Source organism: Neltuma alba, unplaced genomic scaffold (assembly GCF_004799145.2).
Source record: "Neltuma alba isolate B1F8T4 unplaced genomic scaffold, ASM479914v2 tig00005239_pilon, whole genome shotgun sequence".
NCBI classification, from domain to species: Eukaryota; Viridiplantae; Streptophyta; class Magnoliopsida; order Fabales; family Fabaceae; genus Neltuma; species Neltuma alba.
This window is the reverse complement of record NW_021634031.1, coordinates 83740-108094: the sequence shown is the minus strand read 5'-3', so window position 1 is coordinate 108094 and position 24355 is coordinate 83740. Positions and strand designations below refer to the sequence as shown.

The 24355-nt window shown below is 35.3% G+C and overlaps 1 protein-coding gene across 1 annotated transcript; it reads left to right on the top strand.

Moving 5' to 3' along the window:
* Positions 1 to 18297: 18297 nt before the first annotated feature.
* On the top strand, positions 18298 to 20071 carry LOC114747195 (berberine bridge enzyme-like 13). The gene has a single exon (XM_028935484.1). It carries the CDS (start codon positions 18327 to 18329, stop codon positions 19944 to 19946), a length of 1620 nt encoding a protein of 539 aa, XP_028791317.1. The 5' UTR covers positions 18298 to 18326; the 3' UTR covers positions 19947 to 20071.
* Positions 20072 to 24355: the final 4284 nt, after the last annotated feature.

Here is a 24355-nt window from a genome sequence, read left to right as displayed (position 1 = left end):
TCCATACACCTCAAACTCACTGAGAATTATTTGAAATCATTGAGTTTGCCTCAGTTTTGAAATATACACTTGGTAAATATCAAAGTTTTAACACTACTTTTCTCTTTCACTCTATTTGTTCTTGATTTTGAGTAATTGTGTATGCCTAGAGCATGTAGAGGTAGGAGAGGTAGACATATAGGATCTTATGGACCACTTCTTTTACGAGACTAATCTCATTCATCTAGTGAGAGTAAGGAAGTAGAAGAGGAAATCATAGCCGAAATACCTGTAAATGGTGTGAATGGGAATGGCAATCATAATAGACCTAATAATGGTGGTAATAAGGGGCAGGGAGAGAATAATGGAAAGAATAGAATCCCTGGACAACTTAAGGGTAGAACTATCAAGGAATTAACTCAATCTGATGGGAATTTTGAACCTATGCCTAGTGCTTTTCCTACTTTTAACGCAGATTTTGAAATTAAATGTCAATTGATCTACTCATTGCCTAAGTTTCATGGTCTTGTAGGAGAAAACTTGTACCTTCATCTCCAAACTCCCTATATGCAGTGCTTGTCCATGAAGACAGTGGGGGCAAGCATCGATGATCTCATGTGGAAGGTGTTTCACCTATCCTTAGAGGGAAAAGCGAAAGAATGGTATATGAACCTACCGCTCTATGTGGACAACGCTTATGAGTCATGGACTAGTGTAAAGAAAGCATTTTTGGACAAGTACTTCCCCTCCACCAAGATCTCAGCTGCCTGGAAGGGCATTTCTGTGGCTAAGCAAGAACCATTGGAGTCATTTTTTGAATTCTAAAGCCAGTTTCAAGAAATTCTTACTCAGTGCTCCAATCATCAAATCCTTGAGGAGCACTTGGTACAGTATTTCTATAATATATTGGATGCTACTGCGAATGGATCCATGGAGAATATGGAACCATGAGCTGCATGGGAGTTAATAAGAAGTTTTGCTCTCAACCGACAACATATAGACTCAAGCAATCCAAGGGACCACAAAGTTGAAAAGGATCCACTATTAGTCAAACTAGCACAAGATATGTCCAAGCTTGTAAACACTGTTGAAAGTCTCTACTCCAACAAGCCACAGTCTCTTGCTTTAGTAGCTACAAGTTGTGGGGTTTGTGACTCTTCGATGCATACTACTCAGAATTGTCCATAATCAGTTGAAGAAGTTAATGCTATGTACTAAGGTAGAGAGGGGCAATATCAGTAAAGGGACCCCTACTCAAATACCTACAATCCCGGTTGGAGTGACCACCCAAATTTAAATAGGGAAGAGGAGCAAATAGACCAAATCAGTTCTAAGGCAATCAGTTTCACAATACTAGAGCTTCCGCAAGTAATTTTCAAGACCCTTCAAGAGTAGTAGTGACAACCCCATAACAGGCTATGGTATCTCAACCACCACCAAGAGGGGATGACACTTCTCAACTCTTGAAGAGTATGGCTGCACAGATGACAAACATCGAAGGACAAGAAGGAGAGTGATGACAAGTTCATCTCCATAACTACCATCTTGCAAGGGATGCAGAAAGATAACTCAGATATGCACAAGAAATTGCTTACCTTGAAGAACACCGATATCACTAGTCATTTGACCCAACTGTCTAATGCAGTCAATGACATACAAGCCAAGAGTGGGGGAAGTATTCTGTCCAATATAGTGATCAACCTAAAGGGCCTCAATGCTATAACCCTACGAAGTAGTAGGAAGGTTCACTTTGAAGGTGAAAGAACTAATAGGGCTGAAAGTGATCAAGATGTAGCAAGCCCTCTGTTTTCCCAATGAGACTTGGAAAGTTTGAAAGTGCACAAGAAGAAGAGCTCATAAAGAGGGCAAGAGCACAAACTGGTCCAGAAGAGAAGTCAACTCAAGCACATGACCAAGTAATTCAAGAAGCTGTACCGGAAGAGGAAAACACTATAGGGAGCTCAACTTACAAAGGCAAACAAAAGGAGGACAAGACAGAGACCAGCGTGCAAGGAGCCTTTAAGCCTTTAGGTAAGGAGGTAAGCGCTAAAGATCTCCCTTACCCTAAAGCCTATTTCTCTGGTAAGAAAAAGTTTGATGTTGAGTTTGCCACTAATGCTTACACTCTATTTAACAAACTAGAAATTAATGTGCCCATAATTCAATTCTTGAGAGGAAACCCTAAATACTTTAAATTATTAAGGGAACTGTGTAATAACAAGCAAAGGTTTAGGCCTCTAGAGAGAATTCAAATGAGTGCCAATGTGTCATCATTATTTAAAGCTGACCTACCAGTTAAGTGCTAAGATCCTGGATCTTACACCATCCCCTATACCATAAGAAAGGTTCACATTAAGGGAGCATTATTAGATTTAGAAGCTGTTGTAAATGTTATGCCTTGGTCAGTTTATTTAGCTTTAGGGATAAATGGCATCAAAGACATAAGTGTAGTACTCCAACTAGCAGATAGGTCTAGCAGGTACCCTAAGGGAATCATAGAGGACATTATTGTTCAAGTTAAGGATCTAGTATTTCCTGCTAATTTCTATGTTCTAGACATGTCCAATGAACTTACAAATGAGAGTACTTTGATTTTAGGAAGACCTTCCTTGCAAACTTCTAAAACTATCATAAGCTTGAAACATAGCTGTATAACAATGGAAGTAAGGGATCATGTTGTAACTTTTAATATGAATGAAGCCATGTGTTACCTGTTTGATAATTCTACATTTATGGGTTTAAAAGCCATTGATTTAGTTGTTGAGCAAGCTAGGGATGAGCATGAGCTGCATATGCATGATGGTTATGACATGTGCTTACCTAAATTGATTGATTCTTTTGCTACACCATCACATGAATTGTCTGAACTTGGTTCATCTTTGAGTGCTTGTGATGAATATTTCAATTCCCTCTCTTCTATTTATTCATTTTCTAGTTCTTGTGAAGGTGAGGTGCTATGCATTAATTCCTTAGAAATTGACAGCGTGCTTTCCCATCAAGTTTTAATTCCATTTCTGCGTTTACAACTGATGTTGGCTTTGGAAAGGGTTTGTTAGCTAATGATGTAGGTATTTAAGATGTGGTCGATACTGAGAGTGGAGCAAAATTTGAAGATATGAGCCTCTGTGACATGAGGTTGTAACTTGAGGGTTCTCAAGTCGCGACTTCAACCCAAGCATGCCAAGAGTGTGGCCTCTGTGAAGTGAGGTCACAACCTAGAGATGTGAGCTCACGACCTGAGCCCCCTATTTCACCTCCTAAACTTCAGACTTCAATTGCTTCACCACCTCATGTCTTGAAGACTGTGGTTAAAGGGCGAACACTTTCTAACTCAATTGTTACTCATACACATTCTAAAATTACACCCCATACCTTATGATTTTTGAATGATGTAGGTAAGGAGGTGAACAACCTAAGGTTATTACTGCTGTAAACCAACTTGAACTTGGTGCAACATCCGATAGGACTGAAGCAAGCATAGTAGATCCAAGTGAAGCTGGCGAGCGCATTTTACAAGGGTCTATAAAGGGGAGTTTCTCTAACTCTGTTGATTTTCCTACTTTAATTCCCTCTATTGTTCAACCGCCAACTTTAGAACTGAAAGATTTACCTTCCAACCTCAAATATGCTTATCTTAAGCCTAAGAATAAATTTCCTATCATTATTTCTAGTTCTTTAACTGAACATGAAGAGACTAGTCTAATGGGAGTCCTTAGAAGAAATAAGATGCTTTGGGTTGGCAACTAGTTGACATTAAAGGAATTGACTCTACTGTGTGTACCCATAGGATTTTATTGACTAAGAATTCCAAGCCAATTAAACAAAGCCAGAGGAGGTTAAATCCTCTAATTTTTGATGTGGTTAAGAAAGAGGTAGATAAACTTTTTGAGAGCTGGAATTATTTACGCTATATCTAATAGCGAATGGGTGTCACCGGTATAAGTCGTGCTAAAAAAGAGTGGGATCATAGTAGTTAAAAATGAGAACAATGAACTCATCCCAACTAGGATGCAAAACTCATGGAGATTTTGCATTGAATAGAGGAAACTGAATGAATCCACTAGGAAAGATCACTTTCCCTTGCCCTTTATTGATCAAATGCTTGAACAATTAGTGGGGAAGAGTCATTACTGCTTCTTAGATGGATATTCTGGATATTTTCAAATTCCTATAGACCCTAAGGACCAGGATAAGATCACTTTCACTTGTCCTTTTAGAACCTATGCTTACAAAAGAATGCCTTTTGGTCTTTGCAATGTGCTTAGCACATTCCAATACTGTATACTATCCATTTTTGCTGAATTTATTGAAAAATGCATGGATGTATTCATGGATGATTTTACTGTATATGGGAATTCTTTTGAAGATTGCTTGAAAAGTCTTGACAAAATCTTAACATGATGCATTGAGAAAAAGCTGGTTTTGAATTATAAGAAATGCCATTTCATGGTTAGCCAAGGCATCATGCTAGGACATTTGATCTTTGAAAAAGGAATAGAGGTTGATAAAGCCAAAGTGGAGGTGATATCTTCTTTACCCTACCCTACCAACTTGAAAGAGTTAAGGTCTTTTTTAGAGCACGTAGGGCTCTGTAGAAGGTTCAACAAGGATTTTAGTAAAATTGCTTTACCTCTTTCCAAACTGCTGCAAAAGGATGTTGATTTTCAATTTGACCATGCATGTGAGCTTGCATTTGATGAATTGAGGAATAGGCTAGTTACTCCTCCTATTTTGACCTTTCCCAATTGGGATCTGCCTTTCGAAATTTCTTGTGATGTTTCGAACTTGAATATGGGGCCAATGTTGGGTCAAAAGGAGAATTCTGTTTCCAAAGTGATTGATTATGCCACTAAAACTCTAGATGCAGCTTAGAAAAACTACACCACTACTGAAAAGGAATTTTTTGCAATTGCTTTTATGCTTGATAAGTTTAGACTCTATCTCAAGGTGGTTGTATTTACAGATCACGCAGTAGTGAAATATCTCTTCCAAAAACCTCAATTGAAGCCGAGGCTCTTGAGGTGGATGTTGCTGCTATAAGAATTTGATGTGGAAGTAAAAGATAGAGCCAACAATGTCAACTATGTAGCAGATCACTTGAGCAGGCTACAACTAAAGACAAGGGGAGTATTAGATTTTGACATTATTGGGGACCCATTGTATCTATAGACACTATGTGCTTACCAAGTGATTAGACGGTGTATTCCTGAAGTAGAGGCTCAGCCCATCCTGGAAGCTTGCCATGATACCTTATGTGGGTGGCACTTTAGTGCTAGAAAAACAGCTAAGAAGGTACTAGATACAAGTTTTTATTAGCCCACCCTGTTTAGAGATGCATTCACTTTTTGTAAGGCATGTGACAAATGCCAACGATTTGGGGGGTTAGTAGAAGGAATGAAATGCCACAGCAACCCATCCTATTCTGTGAGATCTCTAATGCTTGGGGAATAGACTTTATAGGCCCCTTTCCACCTTCTCACGGTTACACCTACATCCTCCTAGCTATAGATTACCTCTCTAGGTAGGTAGAGGCCATCCCCATATGAAAGGATGATGCACCTACGATTTCTAAATTTTTGAAATCTACTATCTTTAGTAGATTTAGAGTGCCTAAGGTGCTAATCAGTGATCAGGGAACCCAGTTCTGCAACAAGTTACTCAATAACTTGTTGGCTAAATATGGGGTTTCCCACAGAGTGTCCACCCCATACCACCCTCAAACCAATGGCCTAGCTGAGGTATCAAATAGAGAAATTAAACGCATCTTGGAACGGATTGTCAAGCCTTCCAACAAAGACTAGAGCTTGCGACTAGATGATGCACTGTGGGCCTACCATACTGCCTACAAGATGCCAATAAGAATGTCTCCGTACCGGATCATCTATGGGAAGTCTTGTCACATTCCGGTAGAGCTGGAGCACAGATCATACTGGGTGGTTAAGAGCTGCAGTGTCGACTTAGAGGAAGCTAGCCTAAACCGACTCCTTCAAATTCAAGAACTTGAAGAAATGAGGTTAGATGCCAACCACAACTCTGATATTTACAAGCAGAGAACCAAGCTTATCCTTGATGCCAACATTTTGAGGAAGAAATTTAAGGAGGGTGACAAGGTGTTACGATACCAGGCTTGATTCAAATTCAAGAAGGGCAAATTCAAGACGAGCTATGATAGACCATACACTGTTATGAAAGTGCATGACTTCGGGATGATAGAGCTAAGGGAGGAAGCCACGGGAAAAATGTTCTAGTGCAACGGTCACCTCCTCAAGCTCTACGAAGAGTCCACTCCACCTTCTTAAGGCCAGGTTGTCCCTCTCCTTTATTTCTTACTCTTCACATGAATTTGCTTGTACTCGAATTATCTTGCTATGATTGCTTGAGATTGTGAAAGGATGTCGTCAATAGAAGTAGTTTTAATTTCTGTTTGTTTTGAATAATCTCTTCTAGCCTTAAGTTTGATGTGATTGTGATTGTGCTTCTATTCTATCATCACCACACACTTAATTGCATTCTTTAGTTTTTCTATCCTTGCACCTAGCTTTTTCCTTCTCTCTAGATGGGTGATGTGTTGTGCTTCAATCCTGAATTGAATTTCACAACTTCCACCTTTGTTGTTTTTATTTTTGAGCTTTGTGTTTTGGTATGTGACTGTGTGCTGCAATATAGACATTGTTTTAAGTATGTGGGGGAGGGAGGTTTAAAAGTGGTTTTGTGTTTTGTTTATTGGGTTGTTCCTTGTTATGGGTAGTTCTTGTGGAAACTTGCCAAAATTTTTGAGAAATTTTTGGACCATCAAAGTTTCCCCAATGTTCCATCACTTGTTTTTGAAGTTTTGTGTTAAATTGTTGAGAATCTGGTGACGGATTGCTGAGTTGGGTTGTTTTGATAAGTATTTTGGTGAGTGGTTTTGGTATAGGGTCATAAAGTTATTTCAAGGTCTAGAGAGTCAAAGAGCTCTTTGTGACCCCAGGTCACGACTTCACTGTCTCAAGTCGCGACCTGAATGTTAGTCTAAGGAGGGGAGCTCTTAGTGTACTAAAGTCGTGACCTCACTGTTCTAAGTCCTGACTTGGGGAAGAAAACTGGGTAAAGGCTCTCTTTGAGTTGAGGTCATAACTTCACTATCTTCAGATCATGACCTGGAGCCTTTTTGAAACCCTAAATCCCCTCTGTCTGCTGAAGTCACGACCTCGATGACCTCAGGTCATGACTTGACATGAAAGTCAGGATTTTCCTACACGTTCACCTCTCTACCCTTGTTTATTTCCACTCTAGTTACCATTTTACCCTTTGAACCTACCCTAAATTCAAGCTTTACACACTGCCAGGACCCAAAACCCTAATCCTTCTTTGTAAAATCACATACACCCTCCCTTCAGCTTCCCTTGCACGTTCACTCCTCTCTCCATGATTGAACTTCTGCCTCCCTGAAGTCATGACTTTCTCTTCTTCTGTAACCATCTTTCCCTTTTAGTTTCCTTAAGTGAAACTGCCCTTCCTCTTCAAAAACCTGTCTCTTCTCCACTCCTAAATGCCAACTTGCTCTCCTGCACTTGCTGTTGCTTTCTTGCCTCTGGAAATCCTCCCTTGCTGTCTGAAATTCAAGCCATTCTTGAGTGAAATCTGTAACATCCCGATTTTTAGGCCTATAAGTACTAGAAATAGCCTGAATGGGATAGGCTACTAGACCCCTTTTTAGTAGAGGTCCTAAAGATAAGAAAGGAAGTTAAAGCAGTTTCAGGGACTAAACTGCAAAGTAAAAGTTTTAAAGGGCTAAAGGGTAATCAAAGTTAGAGGCTCCAGTAAAGTCTCAAAGGCCCAGAAAGAGAAAAGAGGCTAGATACAGACCAAAGGTTAAGTTAGAAGCCTCAAAGAGATGGTTTTATGAGGTTGAGCTTAAGCAGGGGTAAAACCATAAATTCAGAAAGTTATGGCCATCAAGGGTAAAAATGGAAAGTACTCAGAAAATTCTAAGAAAATCCCAGAAAATGGGAAATAATATTCTAAGGCTCTTTTGTGAAGAGAGATGATGAAAATACCCCTGAGATAACTTAAAAGGAATTTATAAGTTTATGGCTCAATTTGAGATGTAGAGGTAGATTTAATTGTTTGAGTCATAAGGAAACCTCAGAAAATTATGGTAAAATGGGGATGTGTGATCTAAGAGACTATAGAAAATTATAAAATTAGTCTCATCCCCAGAAGACCAGCAAAATGGGTTTAAGAATACTTAAAAGCCAGTTGTGCCGAAAAAGGGCATTTTAAAGAATAATTTTTAAGTGGGGCTACAGGTTGAGTTATGACCTGAGAAAATTCACAGATTTTCTCTAGAATATGAGGAATTTTATGATATTTTTGGATGAATTTTTGGAGCTCTGGATTGAATAAAATACTCCAGTCCAATATTAAATAATTTTGTCCCTTAAATAGGAAACAAAACCAAAGAAAATATCTAAGAGCCATCATGACGATGCTGAGTCAGCATGCTGAGTCATCAAGCGTAATCATGACACCGACGAGTCATCATGCTGAGTCACCAAGCGTAATCATGACACCTACGAGTCATCATGCTGAGTCACCAGAAGATATTTATGGATAGCATAAAAATCAGAACGCAGTACGGGAATATTTTAGACAGTCTTTTGTCTACCCGTTATAGTGAAATCTCTACTGCATGACTCAGTAAGGTTAAGTAGCCTGTCAGTAGAGCTAATTATTTTCATCTCTGCTCCTCTAAGGTGGCACCATATATGTACTTAATTAAGATGAGAAAATAGTGTCAGAACATGTCCTAGTGGTACAGGGTAAGTCAAGACCCGAAAAGTATCTGATACGGTGCAAGATTGGCTTGATAGGTGGAGAAATAATTAAGAAAATATTTTTGCACGAATTTTCCATTTATTTTCTCCCTATTTTAATGCCATAAATGATAAAAGGACATGAAAGTGACAAGTGTACGGTTAGATGAGAAAAAGAAAATATTACGTGTACGGCTAGATGTAAGACACGTGTACGGTCGGATGCAAGACACGTGTGCAGTCGGATTAAAGACATGTGGCTTGATGATGTAAGCATGATGTCATCATGATGAGGTAAGCATGATGTCATAGGACACTTGTCACCGTAAGATCAAAAGAGAAAATAGACGGTCCAGATCGAGCCATGTATTTTTAAGATCAACGGTCCATATTCAGTCTGCTTTTCTATAAATACCCCCTCCCCTTCCTACCATTTCGTCCAAGCATAAGGAATCCATGGGGAAGCTCTTGCAAAATGGTTTCTAGAGAGAGAAAGAAGAGGGAGAAAGAAAGGCCAAGTGGTTCCAAGCTAGATCAAACTCTAAAACAAGATATGTGATGGTTATAGCACCTGATTTTATGCCTATTTCGGATTAGTTACTGTACATATCTGATTCTGAAATTTAGTACACTCTGTGAGATTTAAATCCATGGGTAGAACACTTCATTTGGATATGTGTACGATTTATGGTGATTTTTCAAAGTTAGGGTTTGAAATCTGGAAACAGTGTTGAACTTTTGGAAGAGTTTTGAGTTCCGTACAGTTCCGGTGCTGTTCGGCATAGAATTGGTTCCTGAAAATAATTTTCATGTAAATTTAACTTAAGGAGATTTCAATGAGACTTGGAACCACTCAATTTGGATTTTTATAGAATTAATTATGAATTTTCAAAGTTGAGCAAAAATTCTGGAAATTCTGCGTGAACAGTACCCGCGAACCAAAATTTCCAGATTTGATCTTCTTGAATCTAAGGCCATCTAAAGTGGTCCTAATTGATAAGAAATGGATCTTAAGGATAGAAAATGATGAGATTTATGTTAGAAAAGTTGGAAAGAAAACCCTAAGACTAAGAGAAAGGGTTGAGGTTCAAGAAAGCTAGTCTTGAACTTTATGTAATCTAGTGGTCCTAATGGATTGTATGATTAATGTGACTATGTTTAGAACCTTTGGAATATCCAAGAGGATGTTTGGTGATGTTGACTGAATGTCCACATGGTTGGAAAGACAAGGGAATCAAAGGAAAAGCAAGGGGAAAGCCATGTTACAAGGTAGTGAACTTACCTATACTGTATGCTTGATATGTATGCTTGCATGATGTGCTTGTGTTGCCATGATGTGACTAAGCTATGATAAAATGTTTGCAAAGTTATGTTTACAAGTTTATGTTATGTTTTGCCTTGTCAATATGTTATGGAAGCATGAAATGCTTTAGCTTACTTTCCATGACATTCATGTGTTAATGTTATAACATGTCATGCATGTGCATTATGTATTGCATGCTTATGGGTAGTGTTTACTACTGAGATTCTCCCGAATCTCACCCTTCCCTAACCAACCATTTAGGTCAATCAATGATGGGCAATAATGGCATGAGAAGCAAGGAGAAGTAAGCGGAGAATTATTCTTGTTAATGGATGAGACTGTTGATAAATGTATAATTCTACTATTTTGTGAACTATGTTATGGATGCCAATGATGTCATGTATTTAATTATAATATTTATGGCATGAATGAAAGTGTATGAGCATGAACAGGAAAGAGTAAGGCCATGTTATGTATGCCAAAGAAATAAAAAGAATTAAAGAGATGTCAAGGGATAAAACGTAAGTCCTGGAGCAGTGAGTTTGTAGCTCCAGTTTGACCTATCAAACGAGTGAGTTAGGTCATAAGATTTGGCAAGCAAAGAGATCTGATGTTTCTCTTTAAAATGAGGGGTATTTTGGTCGATTCCGATAACCGAGCAGAAAGTTATGCCTTTCCAGGCAAAAATACAGTAAAATCTGAAAATGACCAAATGAACAGTAACTTTTTCAAAGGAAATTGAGCTCAAATTTCAAGGCAATCAGTTCAGAAACTATTTTTTCTCAAAATTTCATCCAAAGAGCTTTCCGTAGAACTCGGAATCACTCAATTTCAATTTTTCTACAATTAGTTATGAATTTTTGAAATTTGTCACATTTTAAGGTGACAATGAATAGTAACCCGTAAATGTAAATTTTCAAACTTGATTTTTCATCAATTGTAACCTTCAAAAGTGATTCCAAATGCTTCCGCAAGGAAAGTTAATTGATTTAAACATGAGGTGTTACAAAATCCATCCTACCTGCACCCTTTCAAGGTTTACTCTATTTTTCTTTTTGTTCTTTCTAGTTCAATTTAGTTCTGTGTTTTCTAGGGTTTTAGTTTCTAGGGTTTTGATTTTGATTGAGTGGAGTTTTGGCTAGACATTTAAAATACTGTTTAACTAGTTTTATAACTGCTTATGATCACTTTTTCTGTAAAACATTTGGTTTCTGGAAAACTAGTTCATTCTACCTTTTCTAAAATTTTTGGGTTCAGGTCGCGACCTCGCTATTTTTAGGTCTCGACATCACTATTTTTACTGAACTCATTTTGTTCCGTCTGTCTGTTGAAGTCGTGACCTCACTGCCTTAAGGTCGCAACTTGAGCTCACAGAGGAGACTCTAAACTTCACCCTTGCTGATCCAAACTGTAATTTCTCAATGGATTTTGACTTTACCTATTAAGGATTTGCAAGAAATAGATTTTGGGCAATTGAAAATTATGAATGCTTGGGTTTTCTCATGATTTTCCCAGTGGTTTTAAATTGTAAGTGTCCCAATTCAAAATCTTTAACAATTTTGCTAAAGTGAGTCTAGTAAGGGGTAATTGTGGGCTAGTGTGGGGGAGTGCTTAGTTTTTTAGCCTAGTGTAGGTTTTAGTTTCCTTTGTAGGATTGTTTGTTTTGTATGCTTACTTTGGTTATTTGTTGTGTGTTTGCCTTGCGCTCAAATACCTAGCACTAAAAACCCCAAGTCTTCAAGCTCGAAAAGGTTTTACCCTCATAAGGAGACCAGACTTACAAGAGAAAAAGCAGTGAAAATGTTTGCCAACAAGGCGTGGCACAAGAGCGATACTTTTACCCTCATTATGCATGCATTTATAGCTTTTTGATTATATTGATTCATGCATTGCATTTTGTTGTTAAGGGGTCAAAAGGGTCAATTCTCCTTCCTTAATTGTAATTGCTTTGATCTGTAATTTGTTAGTCTTTACAAAGCTCCCTTGTTATAATTTTTAGGCAATCAAAGAAGGACTTAAGACCTAAGATAAAGCATTGATGGAGCCATAATGTTACAAGGACCAAACACAAGAGTTTGGAGTGATCTGCCTCCCCAGGTCGTGACATGGACTGCTAAGGTCACGACCTGGATGCCCTTTTAATGAAACTACGTGTTTTGGAGCTAAGTCAAGACTAAATGCTCTCTATCTTCCCAGGTCACGACATGAAACTTCTGAGGTCGGGACTTAGGCCCCCAAGTTGTGACCTGACACTCCTGAGGTTGCGACCTGAGTGCGTTAAGTGAAGCTGTGCGTTTTGGAATAAGTTTATGAGCTTCTACACTTAAGGGGGACAGCTACCATGAAAAGACACTCTCCCATTCTACAAATTTGCATAGGGTTGAGCCACCATCATCTCCTCTCAAGTCTCTATTGATCCCAGATCCAAAACCTTCATTTTTCTTCATCTCTTCATCATTTTTTGTATTTCTGAATCAATTAAACTACTCCAACCACCTCCTTCTCCCCTTTTTCAATCCCAGTTTTAGCATCACCCATGACTGTTCATACATGAAACGATTGCGATCGGTTTGAAGACATGAGAGGCTAAATACTTATCCTCTTAGTGATGGAAGACAAAACTTAAGCTCAAGGACCTAATAGGGGAGTTATTGGTCTAAACTTGTGTTTGATTTTGTGTCAGAGATTATTAGATTTAGGGATTTTTGCATCTGTTTCAGACTTGATTTATGATTGTAAATCTTTTGTTTAGACTAATGAATGTATTTGGATTGGATGCTGTTAATGTTGGATCATTTATATAAATATATCAGTTTTGAATCCATGTGTTCAATTAATTATTAGTGATCATTGGTGATTAATCTATGTGCTTGGTATTCTGTGGTCGTCGATTGACTTTCTAAGGGCATTTACATCATCTGTTCATCTACACTCTAAGTGGTTTCTAACAATATTTTAGTAGATATTAATTAACTTTGATTAAAGTGAGTTTTCATTAATTAAGACATTGGACCCAAGTGATTACTTGGGGTTTTCTTGAAACTTAAAGACTTTCTAAAACTCCCAATCATTTTAAAGAGCAGTGATAGCTGAGTTTTTATCATCAAGAGACTATTTCACCATAATTTCCTTTTAATCCAAAACATTTCTTCGTTCATTTAAAACACTAAAAACATTTAATTCTCTGCATTTTATATTTATTGCACTACTCTTAAACAGTTGAAAACCCCCATTTTCTTTACCCAAATCATCATGTTTTTTATTACCAATTTAGACTAGGTTGTTTTCCAATAAAGCACTCCTCGATAAGAACGATTAGTTGAACCCTATACTACATTATCTGGTGCAATCACAATTTTCACGATCCGGAAAGGTGACATCCTGGTACGATCACCAATCTTTAAACCTCAATTTCAATCATCACATAATCATAAATAATAAAAATCCCAATTCAAGAACCAAACCCTAGCTCAAATCTTTACAAAAATGAATTTCAACAAAAATTAAACCGATTAAACACTTATTCTAGTCCCAATAACTCTTTCTGAGACTTCAACCCATTTTGAAATTCCACTCAAAACCAAGATTTCTAAAAATTTAAATCTAAAAAACTAAGAAAGGTTGGTAAAAAAAAAAGAGATTAGAACTATTTACTTAGGTGTTAAGAACTTAAAAATACTCCCCTTAGGTTGGAAATCAAAGCCTTAGCTGGGCTCAAGTTAGGTTGGAAATCAAGGCCTTAGCTAAGCCTAAGTCACCACCTTACCAAAACTCTACTCTTTTTTTTTTTTGTGCTTTTACGTCCTATTTATAACAGATTTTGCACATTCGCCGTGTCAAATGGCTCCTTTGGTTGCAGCTAACGACATAGACAGGGTGGCACAATTTCCAAAATTCATAACTAATTTCATATATCTCTGAAAGTTACACATTATGATTCTTTGGAAATCTTGAGATGTCTAGTTTCTAATGAGAAAACAATCATTAAAAAAATATTATCATTGGCATTTTGAAAATGATAATTTACTAAAACTGCTCAAAATATTATAGATAACAAGGTCGCCCAGCTTCCAAAATTCATAACTAATTCTATACATTTCAAAATTTGTAACTTAGAATTCATTAGGAAGGTTAAAGTGTCTACTTTCAAATACAAAAACAAATTAGTAAGAAATATTATTGTTTGACTCTTTAAAATCTTAGAATTCCAAAATTATTATGAAAATTCTAAAAGACATGTCTTTCAATCATCATTCTTTGTATTTTTATGTCTCAAATAATCTCAAACAATAATGTTCACTTTTACCACACAACACAAGGCTTAATCACTTAGCTTGTTTTCCTCCTAAATCAGGCTTAAATATCACTAAACCTTGGCTTAGAATTTTAAGATTTTACGCTAACATCATCATGGAACATATCCGAAATTCTATCACTAAAGTCACTATTCACAACTTTCTCTTTTTTAGACAAACACTGAAGACTTTTTACTTCTGTTTTGGATGACTTTTTACTTTTGTTTTGGGAGGGACATGAAAAGAAGGGACATAAAAAATACTCCACTTTTTATTTCTATTTCGAACAGAGGAGAAAAATAGTGTTATTTACGTTTGTTTTGAATAGAAGCAAAAATTCTGTTTTCCCAAAATAGATGTAAATTTACATCTATCTTTTCCCATTTACTACTGTTTTTTGAAACAAACGTGAATGTGCTCGTTTTTTTTAAAAAAAATTTCACTTCCTAAATACCACTTCCCATATAGCCACAACAGCCACTTTTCATCAAGATGAAAATAGTCTAACATTTAAACTAATCAATATTTTCAGCTAACATATATCCAATAAGGAATTTTCAATAATTGAGGACTAATTCAACTCAATTTAAAAAAAGGCCATAAACAATTCAAAACTAATGATGTCAATTTAATACAATTTAGTCAAATTCCAACAAAATCAAACCAATTCAAAACTAAATACACCAACTTAGTCATAAATTCCAACAAAATCAAGCAATCCAACTCAATTCACTAATTTAATTCAACTCAATCCTCATCATTCCCACCACAAACAAAAAGTAAACCAATCATAGATATGTAGGTTTTTTTTTTTGTCTTTTTTCTTAAAATGCGTAATTATAAAGAGCTTAAATTATTTTTCCTTCACCATTCAAGTGATCAAATTAATGTTTAAGTAATATTAATAACTGGTGATAATTGGTGATAATTAAGTTGCAGTCAAAGGCAAGCATCGAAGGTAAGAAACATATAAAAACAGTGTTCATTTTATACATTTGGAAGACTATTAAATATTATATATGGAGAGGGATATATCGAGTAGTTGCTAATTCATTGCCAAATAATTAATAAGGATAACAATTCATCTTATTACTTAGGCTCAATTATGTAATCCAACAATTTAAAGCAATCCAAAATATCAAAAACTTATCAAAATTTTCAACTTTACAATCCCAACCAAAATTTTCATGTCTACTCATTTTGGGAAAAAAATTTCCCTACAGTTCCTTTTAAGATAAAACATTCAAAAAAAAAATATCAACTTGCTATTAAATTAACCTCTCAAGATCATCATAACTATATAAACATTCTAATGTAATGCCAATATATGAAAATCCTCTCTTATGTATTTTGACAAACACCTTGTGTACATCAATATTCAAACAAGTTAAGCAAACTTTGTAATCTTCAAATCCACTACCCAATCAAGTTTAAAACCTTCTAAATGTAATTCGAGAATTAGGCAGCAGTTTAAACACAAACCCATCCATTTGCAAAACATATAGAAACCAAAAGTTTGCTCTTCAACTTACATGAAATGGAGAAATGTGTCGACTTGGAGAGGAGAAGAGAGGACGCAGCTGGCTTTGACGGTGAGCTACTTTCTTCAATGGGGATGCCGAGTTGAAAAGGCGGAGAAACACATTTTACTTCCAGCTGTGCAAGCTACAATGAGCTGAAGTTGGACGACCTGGAGCTGCAGCACGAGCTGGATGCTGTGGACCTGATGCAACTGGACGAGCTGGGGGATCTAATACAAGGACGAGCTGGATGTGCAAAGCTGGAGTTAGAATGGGAGGGAGGGAAAGACCGAGCTAAGAGTTCGCGGGAGCTGGAATTTTGGGAGAGGGAGAGCTGGAACATTATGAGGATAGCGAGCCGGTGGAGGGCAATATTTTTTTTTAAACATTCAAGCTCCTTCTCGTTTGTCATTATAGAAATAGATGAGAAGCAGTTGATCTTCTCGTCTGTTTTTATTTCACATACCAGAAGATGTTCGTCTGTTTCCAGTAATAGACGAGAATCTTCTCATCTATTACTCTGAAACAGACGAGAAGTGCTTCATTCTCATTTGTAATCTAAAACAGACGAGAACATGGGTCTCATTCTTGTCTGTTTTCACAAGAATGAGTAAAAAGTACATTTTGTTGTAGTGAAAGAAGTCTTTTTAATTTTTTTATGTCATATCCAATTTGTGTACCTCAAATTTATCTCATCATAGATAAGGTTCTCTCTTATCTGAGGAGTACTCTACCAACTATTGTTTAAGCACTTCACACAAAGACGAGAATATAACTTTTCACTTTTATTAGGAGCATTTTGTTTTTTTGAACAACTTCAAGAAATCTATCAACCCTATCCTCATATTATTTATTAATTTTTATAACTTTCATCTAACTACTATCTATTATTCTATATACTCAATAAGCATAGTTATCAAGCTCAATTCTAGCAACTTAATTCAAATATTACTTTATTTGAATAAAATAAATCAAATAATTAAGTATTTGTTAATAAATGAAACTACCTAATACTTAATTACAACTCAAAGGAGTCGCCTTTTACTTAAAAAAAGCATTTAGCAGGGTTTTCCCCTTCGACATAAGGCATCCCAAAATTTGAACATAATCATTATGCAATCAATAGCAGCAAGCAACAAACCAATTTTAACAATTTAAAGCTAAATACACATTGTTCATATAAAACTCCAAGCTAACAAGCCACATTCCGCAACAATTCTAAAGATCTCCTTTTAGGGTAAAAGTTCTGAACTCAAAACAAAAACTCAAATAAAATCAGTTATCTATTAAACTTGACATGCAAGTTTCTTTTTAACCAAAATTTTAAGTTAATTTTAAACTTTCCTAAATAATATTCACATTGCTTAAACAAAAAAATAACAAAAAATACCAAATATATATCTCAAAAATGAAAAATAAATATATCATTGAAAAATAATCTCGCAACCAAAGTTCCATCACTATTTTAAAAATACCCATAACAAATAAATAAATTATTCATGCCACTTAACAACAAAATGTTCCAATCACAATGCCATATTACTCAAAATTTGCATAAAACAACCATCTACAATAGGAACAAATCAAATAGCCAACACATTACCCAGTCTTAAACAGAAGAAAATGTAGCCCATATCATCTATTAAAGTTTAAAAACAACAAACAAAATGAGCTACAGAAATCACAATAAGAACAACGATGGTGAAGAAAAAAGAAAATTTCATAAATGGTGATGATGAACACGATGGCGACAATGACAGAGAGGGTGGGGATGCTTGAAACTGAAGGAAATTGATGATGGTTGCATTGCTTGTCCTTGAGGTGTGGAGTGGGGTAGGAGTGGGGGACTGGGGCGGGGTAGAAAGGCTTAGATAAAAGTCAAAGTGACGAGTCGCGATAACAGGTAGGTTTTAAAACACTTTGAAAGCTTTTTATGGCGGTTTTAGTTAAACCCGCCGTAAAAAGTTCTTTTAATAGTGTTTACTTCATGTAATGATGAATTGCTTTATACATACACCTATATCAATGGCTTAATACATTAAAATATCTTTCTTTTATTTTGTTTCTTGGGCCAATCTTACGCTATACATTACAATATCATAAAGAACGAATTTCGGGGAAAAAAGATAAAAGCCATCAGAAGCAATTTAATTTCTTGCCAGTGAAGATTAAATACGTAGACTCAAATAATACGAGTTTGGTACACAAAGTCAGTGGCAATAAAATCATTGTGAAATGGCATTACATAATACTCCATAGTGTCATAATCTCAACTTCTCCACTAAATCCATTGATATCTTAAAGATGACACTTGTCTTAGCTCAATTACACGTAATGGCCACTATAATAGTTCTGGCACTAGTGTATATAAGCACGCACTAAATGCATTTTTCTGTACAGAAGAAGCAAGAGAGTGTGAAATCCTAAAACAATGGGGTCTCCAAGGTTGCTTTTGTTGGTGATTTCTGTGTTTCTGTTACTTTCAATTTCATCAACTTCGCCGTTTCCAATACAAGAAAGCTTCATTCATTGTCTTGCAGCACATTCTCATAATCCAATCCCATTTTCAACATCCTTTTACACTCCTAAAAATGCTTCATTCACTTCAATACTTGAATCCACGGCTCAAAATCTTAGGTACTTAGTGCCCTCAATGCCCAAACCTGATTTTATATTCACTCCATTGGAGGATTCTCATGTTCAAGCCGCTGTCATTTGTGCAAAAATGCTCAAAATTCACATGAGAGTACGCAGTGGAGGTCATGACTATGAAGGCCTTTCTTATGTTTCTCTCATTGAGAAGCCATTCATGATCTTAGATCTCTCCAAGCTCCGTGCCATCCAAGTCGATATAGCACGAAACACAGCATGGATTCAAGCTGGTGCAACTGTAGGAGAAGTTTACTATAGAATTTCAGAAAAAAGTCAAGCCCATGGCTTCCCTGCTGGCATCTGCACAAGCTTAGGCATTGGTGGTCACATAACGGGAGGGGCATATGGCACCATGATGAGAAAGTATGGCCTTGGAGCGGATAACGTCATTGATGCGCGAATCATAGATGCTGATGGCAATATTCTTGACAGAGCAGCCATGGGAGAGGACCTATTTTGGGCAATCAGAGGAGGAGGAGGTGGAAGCTTTGGGATAATTCTATGGTGGCAAATCAAGCTTGTTCAAGTTCCACCTATTGTGACAGTTTTTACTGTTACTAAAACCTTAGAACAAAAGGCAACCAATATTCTCTATAAATGGCAGCAAGTAGCACCAAGCCTTGACGAAAATCTATTCATTAGAGTCATGATTCAAGCAAGAAATTCTAGTGTTGCAGGCAAAAAAACGATAGCAACTTCTTATAATGCTTTATTTCTTGGCGAGGCTGATAGCCTTCTCCAAGTTATGAAGAGATGGTTTCCTGAATTGGGCTTAACCAAGAAAGACTGTTTGGAAACAAGTTGGATCAAATCTGTGGTTTATATGGCTGGCTATCCAATCACCACCCCTCCAGAAATTCTTCTCCAGGGGAAATCGATTGGCAAGACATACTTCAAGGCTAAGTCAGATTTTGTAAGACAAGTAATTCCTAAAACTGCTTTGAACTCTCTATGGAAAAGGTTTTTGCAGGAAGATGGGCCCTTCATGATTTGGAATCCATATGGAGGAATGATGAGCAAAATCCCAGAGTCTTCAATCCCTTTTCCTCACAGAAATGGAACACTCTTCAAGATACAATACTTAACTGCATGGTTTGATGGAGAGAAGAACATGGAAAAGCATATGAATTGGATTAGGAGAATCTATTACTCCATGGCTCCTTCTGCTTCAAGCGTTCCAAGAGAGGCATATGTTAATTATAGAGACCTTGATTTGGGAATGAACCAGTTAAATAAAACAAGTTTCATGAGGTCAAGAATTTGGGGATCCAAGTACTATAAGGATAATTTTATAAGGTTGGTGAAGGTGAAATCTAAGATTGATCCAAGTAATTTCTTTAGACATGAACAGAGCATCCCGCCACTGCCAATTAGAAAGAGGAAAGAGTTAGACCACTAATAATTTTATAATAATTTGTATGGTTATGCGCTTTTAGGATTAGATCAGCGTTGCGTTAATAAGTATGACACCCATATAAGCATCTATGAATTAGTAATGAAGTTCAAAATTATGACTAGAAAGTTATATAAATGTCATTCTATCTTACAATACTCTTAATTTCTTGTATAACTTAATTAATTTTGCTAATAATTACCGATGTCTAACATTAGTTATCAATTTAGATCCAAGAATTGTTAAATAATCACCACTACATATTTTCAAATATATGTCACTGGATAGGTGATGGTTGAAACAAAGCACAATCATCTATCGCAAGGTGGGGATCACGCTAAGAAACATGTGACGAACATATTAATAACCATCTGGTATTTGTAACAAATAAGTGTCAGTTATTTATATTAATCATCACCTAATTTTGCCACCTTTTAAGAAGAGAAAACATACATACGAATGTGACAGATCACAACTGCAACCCATTCCATATGTCATTTTAAATGATTCATGATGCTACTTCCTATTGAAGTTCTACAGTGATTTGATTCAAATTTAATTTTGAGAGCTATTACATTGATTTGAAACTCTATATAAGCCCCAAGCACCCAACCCTAAGTGCCATTTCTACTTTATATTTCATTATGTTTTCATATTTCCGCCATTCAACCATGTCATCCAAATGCCCAAGATAAGATGAGATTTTCAGCACTGCAGCCGACCATATCCTTTGTTAGTTAGATGAATTGGTCAAACATGCCAGGGAACTAAACAAAGTCATCCACGAATTTCCATGAAAAAAAGTGATGATGTATATATTTCCCATTATTAAGTGGTGATTGAAGCAAAAATATATATTTGTGATTTATTTCTTTGATATGGTTTAATTTAATTTTAATTTCCTTTACAGTGTCTGCAGCAACCAAAGACAATGCTACTTATTGTTACTGTGTGATGAAGTTCATAAAAGACATTGTCATGCACGATCTCCCCCCCATTCCTAATAATAAGGTGTATATATATGTACATACTCATTTTTTTTATACACACACACTTTGAAGATATGGCTCTTCAACTTAATTGTTTGAGAATTTTTTTTTTTCACATGCAGTATTTTGAGGATGCATATTGCCAAGAATATTCAAATTCTCAAATTGAAGAAATCTTCCAAGATTTGCCTGCTACAATTCTTCATTGGCGGCTGACTAGAAGATAGCATTGTACAGTATATATATATAGGTTAAATTATAGTAGAAGATTTTGGTTTTGGTATATGTTAATTCTCTTATACATAGGTTACAAGGAGTTGGGAAATTAAATTTTGGTTTTCATTGCTTTGAACCTCTGGCCATTTGCTATTATATATAGATATACAGAAATTAGACTCTTATGTACAAATTAATTAATGTGTATATGTATTAGGAAATTGATTAGCTTGCTTGTAAATGGCATATTATACTGTTGTGTGTGTGTGTGTATATATATATATATATACAATTTTGTGTTGTTTTATCAATCAACTAATTGGTTTTGCAAGTTTCTATAATAATGCAGGGGATTGCTTAAAAAGCAGCACTCCACAATAAAAAAACTATGGACATATACGTGAACGGATATAATTGAAAAATGATGATGCATTAATAACAAAACGTGATGGTCCTCACTTCATATCTGTCACATATTTTCCCCCACTATGATAGTTGTAAATTAAAACTGTCACGTATGTGCTCAAATATGTGACAATTGGTAACCTTCGGATATTTGTCTCAGAGAATAAATGACGTACCTGTCCGTTGACAAATTTAACTGACATTTATCATCATTTCTATAGCAGTGAACACCTAATTGAGGGAGGTAAGTCGCCTAATGTGGTATCCTTGTTTGACTATACAACCAAATGTAAGACCTTATTTAAAGGGCATAAAATTCATTCTACTCAATATAACCGATGTTTCTGACCAAAAAAAAAAAACAATATAACCGATGTTGGCCCATTAGTTAAGTATGTACTGTTAGCTTTGAAGTTATAATACAATAAATATAATTAAGTTGTCTCCTATCTTAAGTTCTAGTAATATATGACACACTGGGAGCTCATTCTAAAAAATTTGGCATATTGATGAATTATACTTTTTTTGTTTATTTTATAAGATTTGTCGTTATAGTCATATTTCTTAACATTTTGTCTATTATTATACTTTTTCTTTGGGTGAACTATATCCTTTGATGACTAGAATATTGTATAAATGTGACAGCAATCGTAGAATGAAAAAAAATCTAAGAGAAAACAATTCTACTTAATATGGAGAATTTAAATTTCATCTATGCTAAAGTCAAAGTCTTTATGGTTATGAGTCATCCACTAATATAGCAGCAAGATGGCTACCGAGGGGATCATCCAGGAATGTAGTTATTGGAGGATTTGTTACACGGGAAAAAAAAAAACAATTAAATATACGTCATGTCATGTTCGGCTTAGGGATATTTGGATTTTAGCCAAATCCATTATATATAGGGAGATAAAAAATTATAAGAATTATGTTGGCTTTCATTAGTTCAGTTCATGTTCTTCATGGTTCTTCGCCTTTCTCCCATTTGATATTTGCTGCCTAATGTGTAACCATGTCACTTCTTGTTGTCGGTTTAGTGCTTTGAAAGATGAAATTTTGATCTTGGCATTAGAAATCAAAATTTTTGTGCATTATATCATATGAAATCTTATTTAGTTTTTTCTAGGAAAAATCACCAAAAAATACTCCTAAAACTTAAAAATCTCAAATTTAGAATTACTATAAAAAATATGCTTTCATTTAGTTTTTTAAATATAGTCAATTGCTATTAAAGTGCAGTAAACAAAACTGATTCGAAATTTTAAAATTCAAAATTTATATTTTTTCCTACTGATTAAATTTTTTCCCAAAAAAATTGATCAGGATAATTTAATTGAAGGAGGAATTTTCGTTGATAACTACTGAAAGAAAAATAGTAAAAATAAAAATTGATTACAATGATTTGAAATATTTTTAATAATTTAAACAAGAGATTTACAAATATTAGGATTTGAAACTTTTTGTATTATCTAAACAAAAGATTTTTTAAGTATTAGAACTCGAAACTTTGTATACCAGCCCAACAAAAGATTTTTAAAACTTGAATACTAGATTAAAAATTCAAATTCAAGCACGTGTGTGTGTCCAAATACATCACAAACTATGGATATAACTCTAAAATATTTATTATCATACTTTGAAGAAATACTAGCTACATGAGAAAATTTTATAATTCACTATTTATGATTTCATCTCTTAACGATTAAAAGTATCTATCAACTTGGTATGCCTTTTAGTGAATAAAATAACACAAACATAAAAGGAATTTGAATTTTGCTTAATTATGGAAGACGAAAATTTTAATTACTCAATTACCTTATGAAAATTGAAAACACCCAAAAATAATAATTTTTATGTTTAACGAGATAAAACTTCTCTCATATATTTATCTCGTATGGTATATGATTTTACTTAAAATAAGTTAAAAACAAACATTCATAAAGATATGTTCATATTAGTAGATGATGATACAAGTTTTTATAAAATTAATAATTGGAAAAGTAAATTCTACCTCTGTGTTGAAATTTTCCAACCATATATATTTTAATTATAATGCGATTAAGAGTTTTACCTAAATTTTGACTCAAGTCTAATATTTAAATCAAACCCGTAATAGTTCTACCTTAACGTGGTGGGCGGCAGGCCTTTTTTTCTTTGAAGTGAGAGACCTTTCATTATTTCATCCATTACTCACCGCATTCGATCTTGTGTAGTGTGAAAGCAATCCCATGTAATGATAACATTGCCCCCTCATTTGACTTTTTCACCCACTTTTCCATTCATGATTTTTAAGCCAAAATCATGTTTTTTTTTTTTTTTGAAAAATATCCAAACGCTCCTAAACATGCTAAAAATTAACTATAAACCCAAAAAACTATTATAAACATATAAATATTACATATGTGGATATCCATAACCTTTAACCTTTGGGATTAGTGTAACATCCTAGATTTTGGGCCTAAGAACTCAGGAAATAGTCTAAAATGGGCAAGCTACTAAGTCCCTATAAGCCAAAGTTTCGAAAATGTAAAAAGAAGGTTAAAGGATTTTCAGGGACTAAATTGCAAATTAAGAAAGTTTTAGGGACTAAAATATAAATAAATATAAATAAAGTTAGAGACTCTGGTAAAGTCTCGAGGCCTGAAAATAAATAATCGAGAGAAATATCGGCCAAATGTTATGTTAAAGGTTTCAATAAGGTGAATTATGGGATTAAGTTGAACCGAGGGCAAAATCATAATTTTATGAAGTTTCATGCCAAAAGGGGCAATGATGGAAAGTAGACTTGAATACTCCAGAAAAAAA